Below are 17,629 nucleotides of genomic sequence, written 5' to 3' on the forward strand. Positions count from 1 at the left end.
TACTATAGCTTCTAGTACAACTATAAACTACTGTAATCTAATGTACTAGCACTGGAACATGGTTTGCATACAAAATTGTATGCTGTTTCTTGTAGTCTTACAGTCTTTTAAATGCAAAAACAGTACATAAAATCATAGACTGCATTTATAGCAACTGAGATGCCCGTAACCGGTTTGGGTATTACCAATTTGAAGGTTCAAGTGAGGAATTTTGGGTCATTTGAGGAACTGCAGTTTCTGGATAGATATATGTTGAACTGGCAAAGTCTGCAGTCTGCAGAAATTTGTTTCCGTGCCCTTTTCATTGTTTTCAACTATGATTATTTCAAAAAGCTGCATCCCTGCTTGCCCAGGACCAAGCGGCAAAGTGACTTAATTATTAATTCACTAGCTGGGACCACACCCTTATGTAGATGTGACAGCATATGGGGTTTGGGGTAGGCCTACTGGGCCAGACAGATCCCCGTGTAGTACCGAGAGGTGAATGAATCGGAACAGCTTGTAGGGCATAGATGGAGAACCGGAAGGGGAGTTTATGAGATAAGTTATCTCCAAATAAATGCCACCTTGCCTGCATTTGTGTGAGCAAGACAAAAGAATTAAAAATAGGCTGATTTTAATGTTCCCTATAAACGTTTATTGCGCTTACGATCATTTCTCTTTCTTCTTGTTTAGATGTGACAAGCCAAGAAGATGAGAGAAGTGGGGGCACCAGATGTACAAGATGAAGGAATATATTAGAGATACTTCACAGCACGCACTTTTTGACCTTTGAACCGTAAGCTCTTCTTTTCTGTGGAAAGCATTCCCCATGGACCGAAACAGAACAAAAAGAAGGACTGAACTGAAATTTCCTGCCACTGTATATCTGTGTGTACATAGACCACATTTAAAGAGAGAAAAAAAAAGAATATACAGAATTGTTGCTGCTACTGTAATAACTAAGCCCATGATTCGTCTAAAAGCAAAATAGGAGCTATGTGGTTTTGCATTTCTAACAGGCTTGCAGTGCAGGTGTAGTCTTATCGTCAGATCATTGTGTACAATTACTCCACTGGATACAAGTCTACTGTGGTTGTGTTTCAATCATAACATGCGAAACCTCTCAATCTAATATATATTTAACTGCTAAAACAGCAGGCAAGACTGAAGAGGACGTGGGTGTCTTTTTTTTTTTTTTTAAGCGATGGATGGACCTTTCTCAGACGACGTTTTGCCTTTTTTCTCCTCGTGATATCACTTCCTTCCCTTTGAAGACTGTGCAGCACTGACCTGTGCTTACATGGGTCACGTCTGTGATCAGAGGAGACTCTGAAGTGCCATATACTTTTAAAGGGATACTGGTCATCGATATAGAGTTTGTATGTATTGCTATGTCCTACAAGAAAACCACTGTATGATTGATTCCATTTGAAAACTGTGCCTCACGAAAGAGTACTGCTTTTTAAATTATTTTTGTCTGCATTGTTTCAGGAGTCTGTCAGCTGTCGACGTAGTTTTCTTCGATGTTGAACTCAATACAGAATCCAGTGATTATACAGCTTCTCTAAACCTGTACATACTTAATATCCCTTTACGCCATAGTTCATCCTAGATAATTTATGTTATAGAGTATTTTTCAGTATTCAGTCTACCCATATTTAATTTGGTCTATTTATGTATGCAGTGTTATGTACCTGTGGCTGTCCTATCTCCCCATGTGTAAGGTCACTGATGGCTACTCTCGTTTCTACGAAACAAAATAAGCAACAACAAAAAAATCATAAATGATTTTAACATTCCCTAAATTGATCATTTGTACTGATAACACCTCCTCCTTTTCAACCCGTCTCATCTAAGGGCAATTTCAACTTGTGTGTGTGTGTGTAAGAGTTAATGTCTATATGAGTGATTGAATGGGATACATCTGTGTGAAGTAAGTATTTAAGTATTTAAGTAAGTAGTGGACGTGTGTTTTGTACACGGCCCGAGATGCAAATATAAAAAACTACTGCTCGCAGCTCAGTATACAATACTACAACACTACCACCGTTTTCAAATCTGGATAACAATCTGCATCTTTCTGCCATCAGTCTTAGAGCCCTAATTATTAGATCCCTTTGTCTCTTCCTCACTATTAACATGTTTTCTTTGTCTGTGTAAACAGTAAAGCATATTTATTTTCAAATCATATTGTTTTATAAAAAATAAGAAAAAGGTTGCTGTGTTGTGAATGCTGTGTTTTTCGGAAATTTAATTGGGCAGCGGTGTTCTTCTGTTTTTGTGCGGCAAAGTGACATTCGCACCTCTAATAATAATGAAAGGAAGCCGAAGAGACGAATAAGAAACTCCTGCACATAAATATATATATTTTTTATGAGAGACCGATATTCAGTTCAATGAATAAAATGCCACCTTAAAGCACCATGCAATATCTTCATTTGTTAAATCTGAGTATAGACGGCTGCAGTGGGGAAGTAATTATTCAATTCACTGCTGAATTTGTAAGTTGTGCTGACTTCCAAGGAAATGAGCAGTCTCTAATATTTAATGGTAGAGAGAGACAAGAATCGTCCAAAAACTCAGAAAGAAATAAAAGTTGTAAAATTGATTTGCAAAAAAAAAAAAAGTTTCTTGTAGTTGGTCACCAGGTTTGTACATGTCTAAGGAGGGATGTTGGCCCACTCCTCTTTACAGAAACTCTCTAAACTCTAAGCTTCAGCTCCCACCACAACTTTTTCTGGCTGGGCCACTCCACAACTTTAATGTGCTTCTTCTTGGCCACTTTTTTGTTTTGTTTTTTTATTGTTTTGCTGGAAGACCCTTCCAGACCTTCAGTGTTCTAGCTAAAGGAACAAGGTTCTCGTCCAATAATTTATGGTCCATTGGCCCACTCCGGGTCAGGGACGAGACCCTGCCCCAAGTGGAGGAGTTTAAGTATCTCGGGGTCTTGTTCACGAGTGATGGGAGAAGGGAGCGGGAGATCGACAGACGGATTGGTGCCAGTACAGCGTCCGCACCACTGCAGCCGCTGTACCGGTCTGTTGTGGTGAAGAGAGAGCTGAGCGTAAAAGTGAAGCTCTCAATTTACCGGTCGATCTACACCCCTACCCTCACCTATGGTCACGAGCTGTGGGTAGTGACTGAAAGAACAAGATCGCGAATACAAGCAGCAGAAATGGGTTTCTTCCAAAGGGTGGCTGGCCTCCCCCTTAGAGATAGGGTGAGAAGTTCGGCCATTCGGTAGGTGCTAAGTGTAGAGCTGCTGCTCCTCCACATCGAAAGGAGCCAGTTGAGGTAGTTCAGGCATCTGACGAGGATGCCTCCTGGGCGAGGTTTTCCGAGCATGTCCCACCGGGAGGAAGCCCAGGACACGCTAGAGAGATTATATCTCTTGGCTGGCCTGGGAACGCCTTAGTGTTCCCCCGGATAAGCTGGAGGAGGTGGCTGGGGAGAGGGAGGTCTGGGCTTCTCTGCTTGGGCTTCTGCCCCCGCGACCCGGCCCTGGATAAGCGGAAGAAAATGGATGGATGGCCCCTCAATGCAGTAAAATTGTCCTGTAGCCTTAACAGAAAAACAGCCCAAAGCATAATGTTTCCACCTCCGTGTTTGACAGCAGGGATGGTGTTCTTTGGGTCGTACTCTGCATTTCTGACACGACAGGTCATTGATGCCAAAGAGCTGCATTTATGTTTCACCTGACCATACATCAGACACGGCTTTCTCCCAAGCCGTGTCTGAATCTCTGATTAAAGAGATTACAGAGACCAAATACTTATCTCACTCAGTGACATGCAAGTCAGTGTGAGAGTTTTAGTTTTTCTGGGGTTTTGGTTGATATTCTGTCTCTTTACATTAAAAATGAAACTACCATAAAAATTGCAGACTGTTCATTTCTTTTGAAGTGAGCAAACGTACAAATTCTGCAGGACATCAAATAATTCATTCCTCCAACTGTCTATCAGAGCGCAGAAGAGAACAACACCTAATTTGTGTTGATTTGTGTGATTAACAGTAAAGGCAAGATAAATGTGTTTTTTTGTGCAGGTCATGGTGACACAAATCTGGGATACATTATACTCACTCTGCAATAGTTGGTGTGATCAAAGGTACATACCTTATTTAAATTTAGCCACTGTCCCACTCAAGATTGTCTGTTGGTGCACCACTGGTCCATTTTAAGCTCTGCTGTTATTTTTAAATCACTCCACGGAAGTCTGCTCTGGCTGCTTGCACTCACACACCTGCGGATGTGCGCTGGATTTCCTCCAGCATGTCGAAACAGTGACCTCGTACTTGAATTTCAATTAGGAGAAAATGACATAATGAGTTATAGTGAAATAAACCATGTGAATAGAGCAGGTAGGGACCAAAATCTGCTGACTGCCAGCATACAACAGAAGAGCGGAACGTGTCCACAGTTCAATTCATTGCACCAAATATCCCCTTCTCAAAAGCCGACCCCCCATTTAGCTTTTAGGTCATGGTCAGATACTGGGCTGTCATCCCTAACATGAAGGTCAGATGACATCAGGTTTATGTTCACTATCTGCACAAGCTGGAGGTGCATGCAAATGCACACTTGCAAGTTTAAAAAGAGCCACCTAAAAATAGCAGCCACGCTTGAAGCGATCCAGAGGTTCAGCCTGGCCGAACTTAAATCAGATCTGATTTTTACTTTTATTTTACTGTTTTACAGGCGTAGTCATGGAGCGCATTGATTGCTTCGCATTCATTTCACTACATCAACATTTGGACTGCTGAATAAAGCCGCCAATCACTGTATTGATGGGGGAGATGTGCTGACGCAGTGGGCTTTATGGTTGCTGTATAATGATTGTTGCCATAATCACTTTCAAGTTAGCGTGTAAAATCCTTCCTAATCATTTTTTATTATACCATGTAGTGCTTTGGCATCTGATAAACCTTTAAACGCATGAATCTATTACGTAAATCAGCCTTCCTGGATCATATTTCATTGATTCGAAGAAACACTGCATCCCTTCTGCTCAGCTCTCTGCAACTGTTAGGCATTAACAAACAAATCCTCAATGACGACAAGGAATACTTCCAAAACAAGGAGTCAATCATTATCTGACTGTGTCTTTATATTGGGGGGAGGGGGGGTGCAGGTGAGCTTTCAGCTACACAGATATCGACTTGAGTCAACATCACTGGCTGCCACTTGTTAAATTGAACGGAATAAAGATTCTTGTTTACCTGCATCATCGATCTACCTTTTCATTGGCCCCACAGTCCCCACAGCAACTTTTCTTGGAAAGACCTTTTTAGGAACTCAAAAACATTACCTAGAAATAAAGTCCTAGGAACTGATTTCCTTTTTTTTGGCTCATGGTCTACAGTTCCCGTTTACCCCTGTAGACCCTTTTTCCCCCACTCTGCCTTTTAATTTGAACTTTTGGACATGCAGCTTGTATTTTGACACTTTATGCATGTGTTTTACAGCAAACCTGATATCTGCAGTTTCCAAATAAAAGTAGGCTGTCTATTTTTGCTCAGCTTCTCCAAATAACCATTTTGCCTCAATTTTTACCCAAAAGGGGGGACAATGAGCAGGTTTAGCTGTAAGAGCATGTATTAGTCAGTGACCCGTCAGCAGCAGCTGATGTCTAGGACCAAATCTAACCCCTATGAATGTAGATTAAGTGGCAGTTTTTGGCTCTTTGGACGTGTTTGTTTTAAAACTCTGTTCCACTTAGCCCCATTGCTTGCTGCTTGCTGGATTAGCTCCTGCATGGTGCTAATGCAGCCATGCAAAAGCTCTGCTCTCCCTGGCTCATGCTCTTTATGTGCATACCTAGATATAAAGCACACCATATAATCCCTGTAAATTGTGGGCCCCCCTTCACTGGGTAAAACTCCTACAAGAATGCCATAAACCATCTAATCTGTGATTTAACATGAGCCCAGAAAGAAGCAAGCAAGTTAGCTGCCTGTCCAGACTGTCCAGATGATTTAAACTTTTTCAGATTTTTATATGTTTCATAAAAAGACTCAGAGGGGAATTTGTTGTTTATAAGTATGATCTCACCAACAAATGGATAATATACAGTACTGTCCAAAAAAGTCACCTCTCATTTCTTTATATTTTGCAAGAAAAGTGGGGAAAAGATGTAGCGATTTATTGAAACAAAGATGTAAACACAGTATACAAGGCAAAAGAGTTTGTGCAATTCTAACAAGCTTGAATGTCATTAGTCATTGAATAATTCTCCAGGCTTCTTGGGGGACATGCAACAAGCTGTTCTTTGGATGTTGGCTGCCTTCATTCTGTTCTCTGTTGAGATAATCCCACACTGCTTCAATAGTGTTGAAGTCCGGGCTCTGGGGAGGCCAATCCATGACTAATAGTGTTTACTCCATGAGCAACGTATTTGCAATCATGAGTCCTTGCCAATCAGATGTTTTCCAGATGGTGGATCAAAATCTGAAGATGTTTTTCTGCATTCATAATTCCATCAGTTCTGACAAGATCTCCAACACCATTGACTGAAAAACAGCCTCAAACAACTACAAAGCCTTGTACTCACTGTTGTACTTCTCCTCCAATCTGCTCCATACATATTGATGACAAATGATGTTGCCACTTATTCTCTTTCCAGTTCTTGTGTAGTTTGGTATATCTCATCCTTTTCTCCCCGTTTCCCTTAGGAATGGCTTCTTGACAGCCACCCTTCCGCTGATGCAATTTTTGATGAGGCTTCAGTGAACAGCAGATGGATCGACTGAAGGGCCAGATGCATCTCTCAGGTCCAGTGTCAGGTCTTTGCTAGATTTTTTTTTCTATTTCTGCTGTTTAAAAATCAACTTGTTGGAACAAAGGTACCATTTATGCCTGCCAAGCTGTTATATTTAGCATTTTTCCTACATTCAGGTTTTACAACAGGCTGCTGGTAACAAAGTGCATAAAAAACAATTTAAAATTGGTTCTGTGGTGGGTAAACGCAACACATTTTCTTTTTCTTATTGAATGATTCACAGGTCAGTCTTAAAGTGGCTTAACAAACAAGAAACATTCCTATACAGTATGGACAGAATTCAATAAAAATTATTGGTCCTGATAATTGGTTCTGATTACTCTAACCACACCAAAAAGCAACAGGCAGGTAAACTGAAAGCAAAGAAAAGGTGTGTAAAAGCAGCCGACATGTGTGTGTACGTGTGTGTGGTTGGAAAACAGGCAAATCAAACTTTCTTTTCACATTTCCCCAAAAAGGAAGATAAGTAAATCTGAATGGGGAACTTTATCTGTAAGGAGTGTTTGTGAAAACAGTTGAATCTATCGATATCACATCATATACTGATGATGCAATCGAATCACACCATTGCAGAATGAAAGAAAAATATCACACTCAACGGAAGACTGCTCTGGTGCTCCTTTTATTTACTTATAACTGGTGCAACATGTCATGATCAGCATGGCTGGTCTTTGTGCTTTGCTGGATTTTGAGCATTGCGATTAATATCCGAGTCAAAGACACAGAAGAATGCAAAAGATTATCAGATCAACTTGGGACCTCGCCATCTCATGGCCTTTTGGGGGGATATTTGGACATTAGGGGTTAGGGTTAACTCACTCTAGGTTTGAACTTAGACCTTTCTTGGTGTGAGGCAAAAGTATTAATCACTGGACCACCTTGCAAATCAGATTTGTGCAATCTCTTTCTGATTCTAGACACATGCACTACTTTGGAGCGAACAAATTCTTATGCTGAATTTCCAGGGGTAGTTAGTCCTCGATAAATAGCTTTATCCAAACAGTTCTTCTGTGTCTGTTAGGTGGATTTCTGGTTGTCAAGAAAGGCAAAATAAAATTAGGTGGTTTGAAGCTTTAGAAATTTAGAATATTTGGCATAAAATAGCATGAAATATCTAACAGCTCGACTAGGTTCCCTTGTTAGGTGTGGAAAGCATATAGTAAGGCGTTCGCCTTACCTTTTACCCAAAAACATCTTCCTCTTGTGGCTTTATGTTGAAGGCAGCTAAATGTGACTAAAACAGCAAACCTGTTTTCCATAAAGTCAAAAGAAAAACTGTTGGTAGATCATCTTTATGGTGTGGTCACTGTAGGTGATATTTCATTACATACTGACAATCAAGTTATTGTTTACATCTGCTTTAATAAATAGTTAAACATTTCAAAAATTACAAAGGGAACTGAGGGATTATACCACTGCAGGCAATATTAAATGGGACAGTTTACCTGTTATATATATGAGTTAGTCTGTTATTTCCCTGACCACACCCAGAGAGTCATTATAGTATATGGTGTGACTAAGGCAGGGAAGTAACAATGCACAATTAAAAGCTATATTTCTTGTGCAATTTTCAAATCTAGGCATACAACAAATGACAGCATTGCCTCTTTACCTGAAATATATAATGACAGATTGATGAATATGAAAATGACTCAGGTTGAGATCAGTTTTCCACAGAGCGAAAATGGAGAACAAGGAAAGCTAGTGAGATTAAAGTCCTGCGAACCTTAAGACCTGAAACAAGAGACGTGCTTGCAAGCAGGTAAATCACACCACGCTGCTGATTTAAACCGAGAGAAATCATGACTCGGCAAAACCCCTCCCTGAGGCGTGTCTGCAGCGTTTAGGCCTAATATGTGCTCACTTACACGTACGTTGTCTTTAAGGCTTCTGATCTATATTTATTCACATTTCTAACTGACTGTCACGCTGGAAAATATCCTTCATGAGGCATGAGGCCAGAAACCGGAGAGGGAAGGAGGGCGTGAATGAGAGTAAGACTAAAATCAGTTTAAGGATGACTAGAGGAGCAGTGGAAAAGAGACTAATTGAGCTGAAGTAGGTGGTGAGATGCAGGGGTGAGAAAAGAGGATAAGGTTGGAATGGAGGCGAGCAGGTGTGAGAAGGTGAAGGAAGGGAGAGTGGGGCAGAGGGGGGAGCACACCCTGTCATTCATCTGTGGGTGTGTTTGAATGTAGAAGAACAAGAGAAACTGAGGGAACTCAGCGAATGTAATATGCTCACTGACAGAAACGAGGACTGTAGAGCTGAACTGGGCAAAGGTTGTGAGTTTTAAACTGACATCATGGCGTTACATTTATGAAGTGTATACTCGACTGGGCAGACTGGTCAATTGTGGTTTTGCCAGCCTGGCTCCAGAGCACCCACTCAGCTCTCACATGGGTGTAGTCCAGCTTACCCTCATTATGACAGCATTACCAGAAATACCCGTGCGTGTGCTGTGTGCGTGTATTTGTTTTCATGTACAAGAAAATAAATGCATCGATTGATCGATTCATTTTAGTGATTACTTCCTCTCACCGCTCTCTCTCTCTCTCTCTCTCTCTCTCTTTTTCCGTGCCCTACATTCAGATCTACTTTGAATTGCACGAAATGAAATCGTGCGTGATTGTGCTGCAACTGTGCTTCCTGTCTGTTTTTAATCAAATCAAGTGTGATATTTTTGGGACAACTCTTTAACTTAGGTGCTTCAAGATTTATTTTTTTTTGTTGTGAAACACTTAAGTCAATACCAGAGCAGTTTCAAACTATTATATCAATCTTCTTATTGAAACATTCTTTTAACTTTGCCCCTGCTCAGGGAGACCCGAGTTCAGGAACAATGAGGGATTCTGTCTTGCTTAAGAGCACTTCTGTAGGGCAGAGGGTCACTGACCCAGCACGTCTGCACCAAAGCTATCTAATTAGCAGTTGAGCAGTTTTGAAAAGTAATTTGCTGGCATTACAGTGTGTGCTGTATAACTGCGAGATCTGCAAGTGAGGAAGTGATGTGAGCTGGGGGAATTACTGCAGATCAGGCAGAAAGGAGCTCGATTTGTGTAGTGTTTTGTATTAGACAGGCCTGGCCTTGTTAGAGAATCCACAAGGGCTCAGTGTTAAAACTTGGCAAACCATTCATCTCCCGATCAACTGCAAATCACTCAGAAAACAGTAGAGGAAGCCGACTTTAAAAGGGATGAAATTTTAGGATTACGGCAGAGAACAACACTAATTTACTCCCTCATTCCTCCAAAAGAAAATCAGTGATTAAATCGTCAGTGACACCTGCAAGATTATGGTGAACATGGATATAAGGAGGCTCTCTAGTGAAACTTGACTCTTGTAATCCCAAAGTCCAAAAAGTAGTTTTGGCTTCATTTCTGTGCAAGCGTGTGCATGTATGCTGTCTGACTTCTTATCTAACAGTTTTTTGTTTTTGTTATATTGTTATATAAAAGGCCTTTCAAAACTTTATGAAAGGCAACATCTATCATCTGCTTGTGTGTCTGTAGCTGAATTAACATAATTGTTTATGCCTACAACAAAATGTGGGATGGGAACTAGTCACCCTAGTGACTAGTTCCCATCCCACATTTTATTAGTTATTTATTAGTTACACATTATTAGTTACACATTTTATCAGTTACACCCTTTATTAGTTACACCTAATCAATTGCTTACCACAAATATTGAATCAGCCACCCTAAGTCAACACATTTAGTCATCTAGACTTGGACTAGATGACTTCTTGATGTTCAAACTGAGCATCAGAATGGGGACCGTGCCAGTTACTTTGAACATGGCATGGTTGTTGGTGTCAAAAGACTAGTCGGAGTATTTCAGAAACTGTTGATCTCCTGGGATTTTCCCAGTTTCTAGGATTTACAGAGAATGATCCGAAAAAGAGAAAATATCCAGTGAGCGGCAGTTCTGTGGGAGGAAATGCCTCGTTGATGCCAGAGATCAGAGGAGAACTAGGCAAGCCTGCTTTGACCTGATAGAAAGGCAACAGTAACTCAAATAAACAGTTTTTACACCCAAAGTATGCAGAAGAACATCTTTGAATTCACAGTACTTTAAATCTTGAAGAAGATGCGCTACAACAGCAGAAAACCAAATTGGAGTGGCACTCCTAACAGCGTGAAATAGGAAACAGAGGTTACAGTTCACATGGGCTCACCAAAACTGGACAACAGACGATTGGAAAATGTTGCCTAGCCTGATGAGTCTCACTTTCTGCTGCTTCAGCCAGACACAATGTGACAGCATGGATCCATCCTCCTTTATATCAGTGGTTCAGGGTGCTGGTGGTGTAATGGATTTGCTTTCTCACGAAGTTCAAGTCATCTAAAACTGGTTTCTTGAACATGACATTGAATTGTCTGTGAAGGTTCTCAGTCATCCAGGTCATCACAGTCTAAGGAGCTTGGAAAGAAAAGCGTCTGGACTTCTTTAAGTTGGTTGAAGATGTTTCACCTCTCATCCAAGAAGCTTCTTCAGGTCTGGGGTCAAATGGTGGAGAGTCCCAGATTTAAGCCCTGTGGGTGTCCCCCCCCAAGAGGGACAATGGACACCCTAATGATCCTCTACCTTATCACACGAGCCCAGATGTGAAAACGGGTGTAGGTCACAATCAGCCAAGGTTTCAGGTGAGCTCATTGTGAAACCTAGCCCCACCCTATCATGTGATTTCCTGAGGTCAAATGGCCCAGGATGTGAATGGGCGTTAAGGCATCTGGGAAGGGATCTCAAAACTGGATTATAAATGGCAGACAGTTGGTGCCTTGTTGTTGGTGAAACATCTTCAAGCAACTTAAAGAAGTCCAGGCGCTTTTCTTTCCAAGCTCCTTAGATGACAATGAATTCACTGCACTCAGATTTCTCAAATGCACCTTGGGGAACATGCGTTCACATTATGGCTGTGAAGCCAACAAATCTGCAGCAACTGTGTGATGGTATCATGTCAATATGGACCACAATGTCTGAGAACTGTTTCCAGCACCTGAATCACTTCTGAAAGCAAAACAGGGTCCACCCTGGTACTAGCAAAGTGTACATAATAAAGTGGGCAAAAGCAATGCAATTTCCATAACAATTTGTAACTGTAAAATATAACTACATGACCCCACACGACTACCCTGAATGCATGTTTCTTCTTCCTTGAACTGTTACAAGATATCAGCTTTGTCTGTTTTCAATACCATCAGCAACTTTACTGCAGATGAACATTAGCTAGATCTTATTAATCACTACAGGACTCTCTGTCACCTTGCTAGCTACACTTTAACGCTGTTCTCAGCCAAACTGACACTAGAAACCACATCACACATTCACAACAATCCAAGTCTGAACACAGTGTAAATGTACTAATAACCACAAGACATTTAAATCATGATTTGAACTTTACATTCCAATAAAATGCTGCTTTTGGGGAAAAAAATTAAATATTATACTGAAAAAAGAGAGCAACGTAATGTTAATATTTGATGTGGGCCATGTGGCAACAACAATTCACACACAAGTGCCGTTTTTGCACATTTTTCATGCACACACTCCTCGAGAGTTATCCACCAAATTGGACATGCTATGGAAAAATTTGCATTCCCTGCCTGGTTGTCAGTGGTAACTGGACGTTGCTGGCTCTTGTTAGGTGAAATCAACAGCAAAAAAACAAAAAACTACTGCACCACAAACCTCCTAGTGATTTGGTTGCTAGCCAAAGATGCCTACAAACAGTTGCCAGCTTGAAGAGTCTATGGCCTTATTCACCTGGTCCCCCATGTCACCATGACTGTCACATGTCCAAAATGTCTAGAAATAATCAAGGCATCAGACCTCACAGATTTACTTAGGGCTCTGTACTAATAGGACTGCACCTTCACATCTTCCATCTACCACCACCTAGATTAAAAGTTCTGTCATTCTGCAGATATTTGCTTGTTTTGTGTTTGAAAACCTGGTTGTGAGACTGTCATAGCTGAGCACCAGTCACTCGGTGGGAGTTATTTGCTCATTTCTGTCAACCTTACCCTCCTTTTATAGTTGTTTAGCCTCCTTCTTTCTTCTCTATGACTCACTTTTCATCTTCCTCCCTCGGGGCAGACACTGGACCATTTTCGTCCTCTGGATGACCACAACAAACTTTGACCAGAACATTTTGCTGGTATCAGCTGCCCAAGACAATAAACATGCTGTGTAGTGTCTCCCTGACTTTTCCCACACTGAACCAAACTCCTGTCCCTCGTTCTACTCTCACTGGGCAACAGTGGTTTAAAACCAAGTATCCAGCAGCCAGTTGGAGATGAATGGATGAAATATGGATGGAGAAAATATCCACTTTGACTTACAGAGTTAAATAACATTCACTTTAAACACTAAACACGAGATCAGATCATCTCACAGAGGAGGATGGGAGCTAAGAGGATATCCAGTTATGTGCTGTGATGTGGTGTAAAACACCTACACACCCTTAAAGGCATTTGCAACCTGGTCATGACAAATACAGTAATTTTCCATTTTCAGACACACGATCCGCAGGTACATTAATTAAGCTTGATTAACGACGGCTTTTTAAAAATGTGAGACACCTGGCTGTGTTTAACAGCTAGTAGCCAAGCTACTGAGCCATGCCTCATTGCTTTATTGTACACGCTGGCTGGTGGTGCCGTTAATTAGCCGTGGCTAATTGTAGGTAACACGTCGCCCAGAAACACAGTGTCCTGGAGCAGCAGATATTTCAGAGAGATTAGCATTTAGAGGGGCCTGTGTAAGGTGAGATTTAGACATTCCCAGCGTGTTCTCTGTGAAATCGGCCTATTTCTGACCACTTAAATCATTAACATGTGATTACTTTCGTTTTACTTAGGCTTGCCAATCAAACCGCGAGTAAATGGGTGGGTGGGGGCATTTAACCAGAACTGGTTGCACTCTAAAAAAGGAATGATGGCATTATCATTAACATTGTAACAGCTAATGCAGTTCTCTATTTTAGTGTGACTCGTTACACAGTATTCTAAAGCCTACGTGTCACACCACAGCTAATACTTCATACCCATTACAAGTGTGATGTTCACAAGCAAATCCCATGTCTTATATTTAGCTCATATAGTGTGCAATCTTGTCGCATTATGTCTCACGTTGTGATCACAGAGTGTATAGCATATAAAATAATCTAACACCCTAAGTGGATTAGGTATAATCTGCTTACTGTGCCATATTCTAGGATTTTCGCATACGTGGATTGATAGCGACTAACAATTCTGTCCAAGAAATCTATCATCCAATCACTCAACATTGTGCTAGGTTTTTAAGATTACTTCAGCCTCAGAAGGTCCTCTGCTTCATCACAGAATAATGTGCTGCTCCCCCAAAAGAAAAACACCACCAGGTTATTACATGACAGAGAGCATGCAGGAAACAGTGTCTTCCAAGAAAGTAGAATAACGTAAAACCATTGCATTACAGCACAGATTACAGTTTAGCTTATGCGCATATCCGTTTGAGTATAAAAATAACAGGAAACATGAAGCATCTCAAAAACCACTTGCTTCCTTTTTCATTAAAGCCAGCTGAACTGAAAGAGTCATTTGCGTCATTACATCCAGCCACTGAAATTTCATAACTGGGATTTTTTCCACGTATAACTATAAAAGTTGTTTAGATGTCCCTTTATTCATTACACAGATCATTTTCAGGAGGCTGAATGATGGATACACATTTTTTGATTATGAAACAGTAAATAGACAGTCCTGTCAAGCAGTCTGTGTTCTGTGGAGCAGCTGTGGTTTAGGAGGTAGCGCAGGTTGTCATTCAGCCAGTTCGAAACAAAGCCTGCCTGGTCTGCATGCAAGTCAAATCAAAGTTTATTTCTATAGCACACTTTAAACAACCCCAGCTAACCAAAGTCCTGTATGAGCTATACAAAATACACATTATATGTAACAGTCACTAAATCAGCAATAAAGAAAAACACTAAAAATCAAACACAACAACACAAGTTAGACTAAAGCCAGGACACTGTGCTCAATTAGACCTGAGAGCAAGCAAGAACTAGTAAGTTTTTAACAGTGTTTTAAAATGATTAAGAGACTACGCAGCTCTTATGTGAAAAGGTAAGTTGTTCCAAAGATTAGGAGCCACCACTGAAAAGACTTTACCAGCTCTGCTTTTAATCCTGGATCTAGGAATGTCCCAAAACACCTGATTCGTAGACCTCAGTGCTCTGGTAGGACGGAGACTCAAACCACTGAGGCACTTAAAAACATCAATTAAATTTTAAACTGGATCCTCAAATGGACTTAAAGCGTAGTAAGGAGGTCAATACAGGTGTAATGTGATCATAGCGTTTCTTTCCCATCAAAAGGCGTGCTACTGCATTTTGAACAGCTTGTAGGCGACGAAGTAGTGACTGATCAGAGCAAACATATGAGTTACAATAGCCTAGACAAGCAGTAATAAAAGCCTGAACTACTCTGTTTGTCTTTACAACAGAGCTAATCTGTTGATTAAATTTTAAAGCACAGTCAAAATTCACACCAAGTTTCCTTGCAACAGAACAACAGTAAGAAATTAAGAGATGTGGTACAATGGCACTGTCATACCCATCTAACAGTATGGGTTGCCCAAATAAAATAATTTCTGTTTTGCAGTTTGTAAGAGAAGAACACTAAAAATTGACCCCGGTGTACCATTAGTGTGTGTACTTGGGCGTTTACAGGAAATGTGTAGTACAGAATGTAAAGGTGTCTCTTGCAGAAATGTGGAAAAATAGTATTTGCCGAAACACACCGTCCATTACCGTCACATCTTGCTGTCCTTAACAATCTCATTTTTTGATGATTTGATCATAATTATCGACAGTTAGGTATAATATGTAGCTTCATTTGGAAACTGTGTCTATGTCTTTGTTTCAAAGAATAGCATTATCAAGATATGACCATTGCAAAAGTAGCCAGTAGGTGTCACTGTGGAGATGGATGTCAGATTGTTTTTCTGGCACAGTTGCATCAAATGTTTCAGCTTTTCACAAAACCCGAAGCTTTTCCAATCACTAAAAAACCCTATTCCTGTATTAGGTTGTTTGTAAATGTCCTAAAAGTAGCAATAAACTAAAAATCCAGAAACTCCAGGGAACGAGCAGAAAACATATCAAGGACAAACTGACAACAGAAATGAGAACTGATTGGGGACGGCAAACAGCTGAGGAAGAAGACACAGGTGGAAGTAATGAACAACAGGTGAAAGCAATCAGGGATTGACAGAGCTAACACATGAAGCAACAGAAAATTAACAAGTAACAAGTAAAAGAGGAAAACTATCCGGAACACAGACCTAAATAATACGACTCAAGAAGTCAGTGACAGGGAGTGCAGAGCGAGGCACGAACAGGAACACTAGGGAGATTATTGTCAATAGTAATGATATACAAGAAAAAAAAAAACAAGACTTCTTACTAAAATGCAAAAAACACAGAAACTAAGGAATTAAAAGATTTTTTTTTAAAAAACACATCATGCCACAAACAGCTGAGAAACAAAGTGATTGACATCTATCAGTGTGGAAAAGGTTATAAAGCTATTTCTCAGGCTTCAGGACTCCAGCGAATCACAGTGAAACTTGGAATAGTGGGTGAACCTTTCCAAAAGGAGGAGTCTACCAAAATATCTCCAAGAATGCACTGATGACTCATCTAGGAGGTCATAAAAGAACCCAGAACAATGTCTAAAGAACTGCAGGCCTCACTTGCCTCAGTTATATTTAGTGCTTATGATTCAGCAATGAAAAGGAGACAAAAATGGGCAAAAATAGCATCCATGGGAGAAAATTACTGCTGACCAAAAAGAGCACAAAGACTCATCTCACATTTACCAAAAATAATCTTGATGATCTTGAAGACTTCTGCGGAAAGATTCTGTGGTTTGACCACACAACATTTGCATTTCTTAGAAGCTTTGTGTCCCATTACATCTGTCATAAAGCTGACACAGCATCTCAACAAAAGAAAATCATACCAACAGTCGAACATGGTGGTGGTAGTATGATGGTCTGGTGCAGCTCTGCTGTTTCAAGCCCTGGATGACTTGTTATAACTGATGAGACCATGAATTCTGCCCTCCACCAGAAAATCCTGAAGTCTGACCATCAGTTTGAGCCCTGAAGCTCAAGCACACTTGGCTTATGCTACAGGACAATGATCCACAGCACACCACCTCTGTCCACCTATGAATGGCTCAAAAAAACACATGAAGATTTTGGCGTGACTTAGTCCAGAATGCCTTTGCAGATGCCTTGAACAAGCTATTCATACTAGAAAACTCTCCAGTGTCGCCAAATCAAAACATTTCTGTAAAGAAGAGTGGGCCAAAATTCATCCACAGTGAAATGAAAGACGCATTTCCAGTTATCATAAGCACTTGATTCCAGTTCTTGCTGCTAAGGGAGGCAAAACCAGTTAGTACATTTAAGGGACAATTACTTTTTCACACCAGGCCAGGTAGGTTAGGATAGGTTTCTCCCTTATTAAATAAAATCATGATTTAGGAACTGCATTTTGTGTTTACTTGGGTTACCTTTCTTTGGTTTGTTCAATGATCTGAAATATTTCAGTGTGAGAACTATGTAAAATAGTAAGAATTCACGAAGGGGACAGATGCTTTTTCCCCGCTCCGTATTTATCCATTGATTTTCTTAACCACTTGTCCAGTTCAGGGTCGTGGGGGTTGGAGCTTACCCCAGCTGTCACAGGGCAAGGGCCGGGGTCGGCTGTCTGCTCTGTGGCTAACACAGAGTGACAGACATCCACCTACGTACATTTTAAGTTGATTAGGATCACAAATCAATCTGCGCAAGGATGTAAGAGTACCAGGAGAGAC

General features: G+C 40.7%; 1 protein-coding gene across 2 annotated transcripts in view; it reads left to right on the forward strand.

The window, feature by feature from the left end:
* vegfab (vascular endothelial growth factor Ab) overlaps window positions 1–16,253 on the forward strand; it is a 30,349-nt gene extending 14,096 nt beyond the window's left edge. For both annotated transcript variants that reach the window (XM_085133047.1, XM_085133048.1), the window contains one exon: window positions 676–16,253. In XM_085133047.1, the coding sequence (XP_084989173.1) occupies window positions 676–697 (22 nt within the window). In that variant the 3' untranslated portion in view covers window positions 698–16,253. The remainder of the gene's footprint in view (window positions 1–675) is intronic.
* The last annotated feature ends 1,376 nt before the right edge of the window (window positions 16,254–17,629 follow it).

This window comes from Neolamprologus multifasciatus, chromosome 15, assembly GCF_963576455.1.
Source record: "Neolamprologus multifasciatus chromosome 15, fNeoMul1.2, whole genome shotgun sequence".
In the NCBI taxonomy this organism is placed as follows: domain Eukaryota; kingdom Metazoa; phylum Chordata; class Actinopteri; order Cichliformes; family Cichlidae; genus Neolamprologus; species Neolamprologus multifasciatus.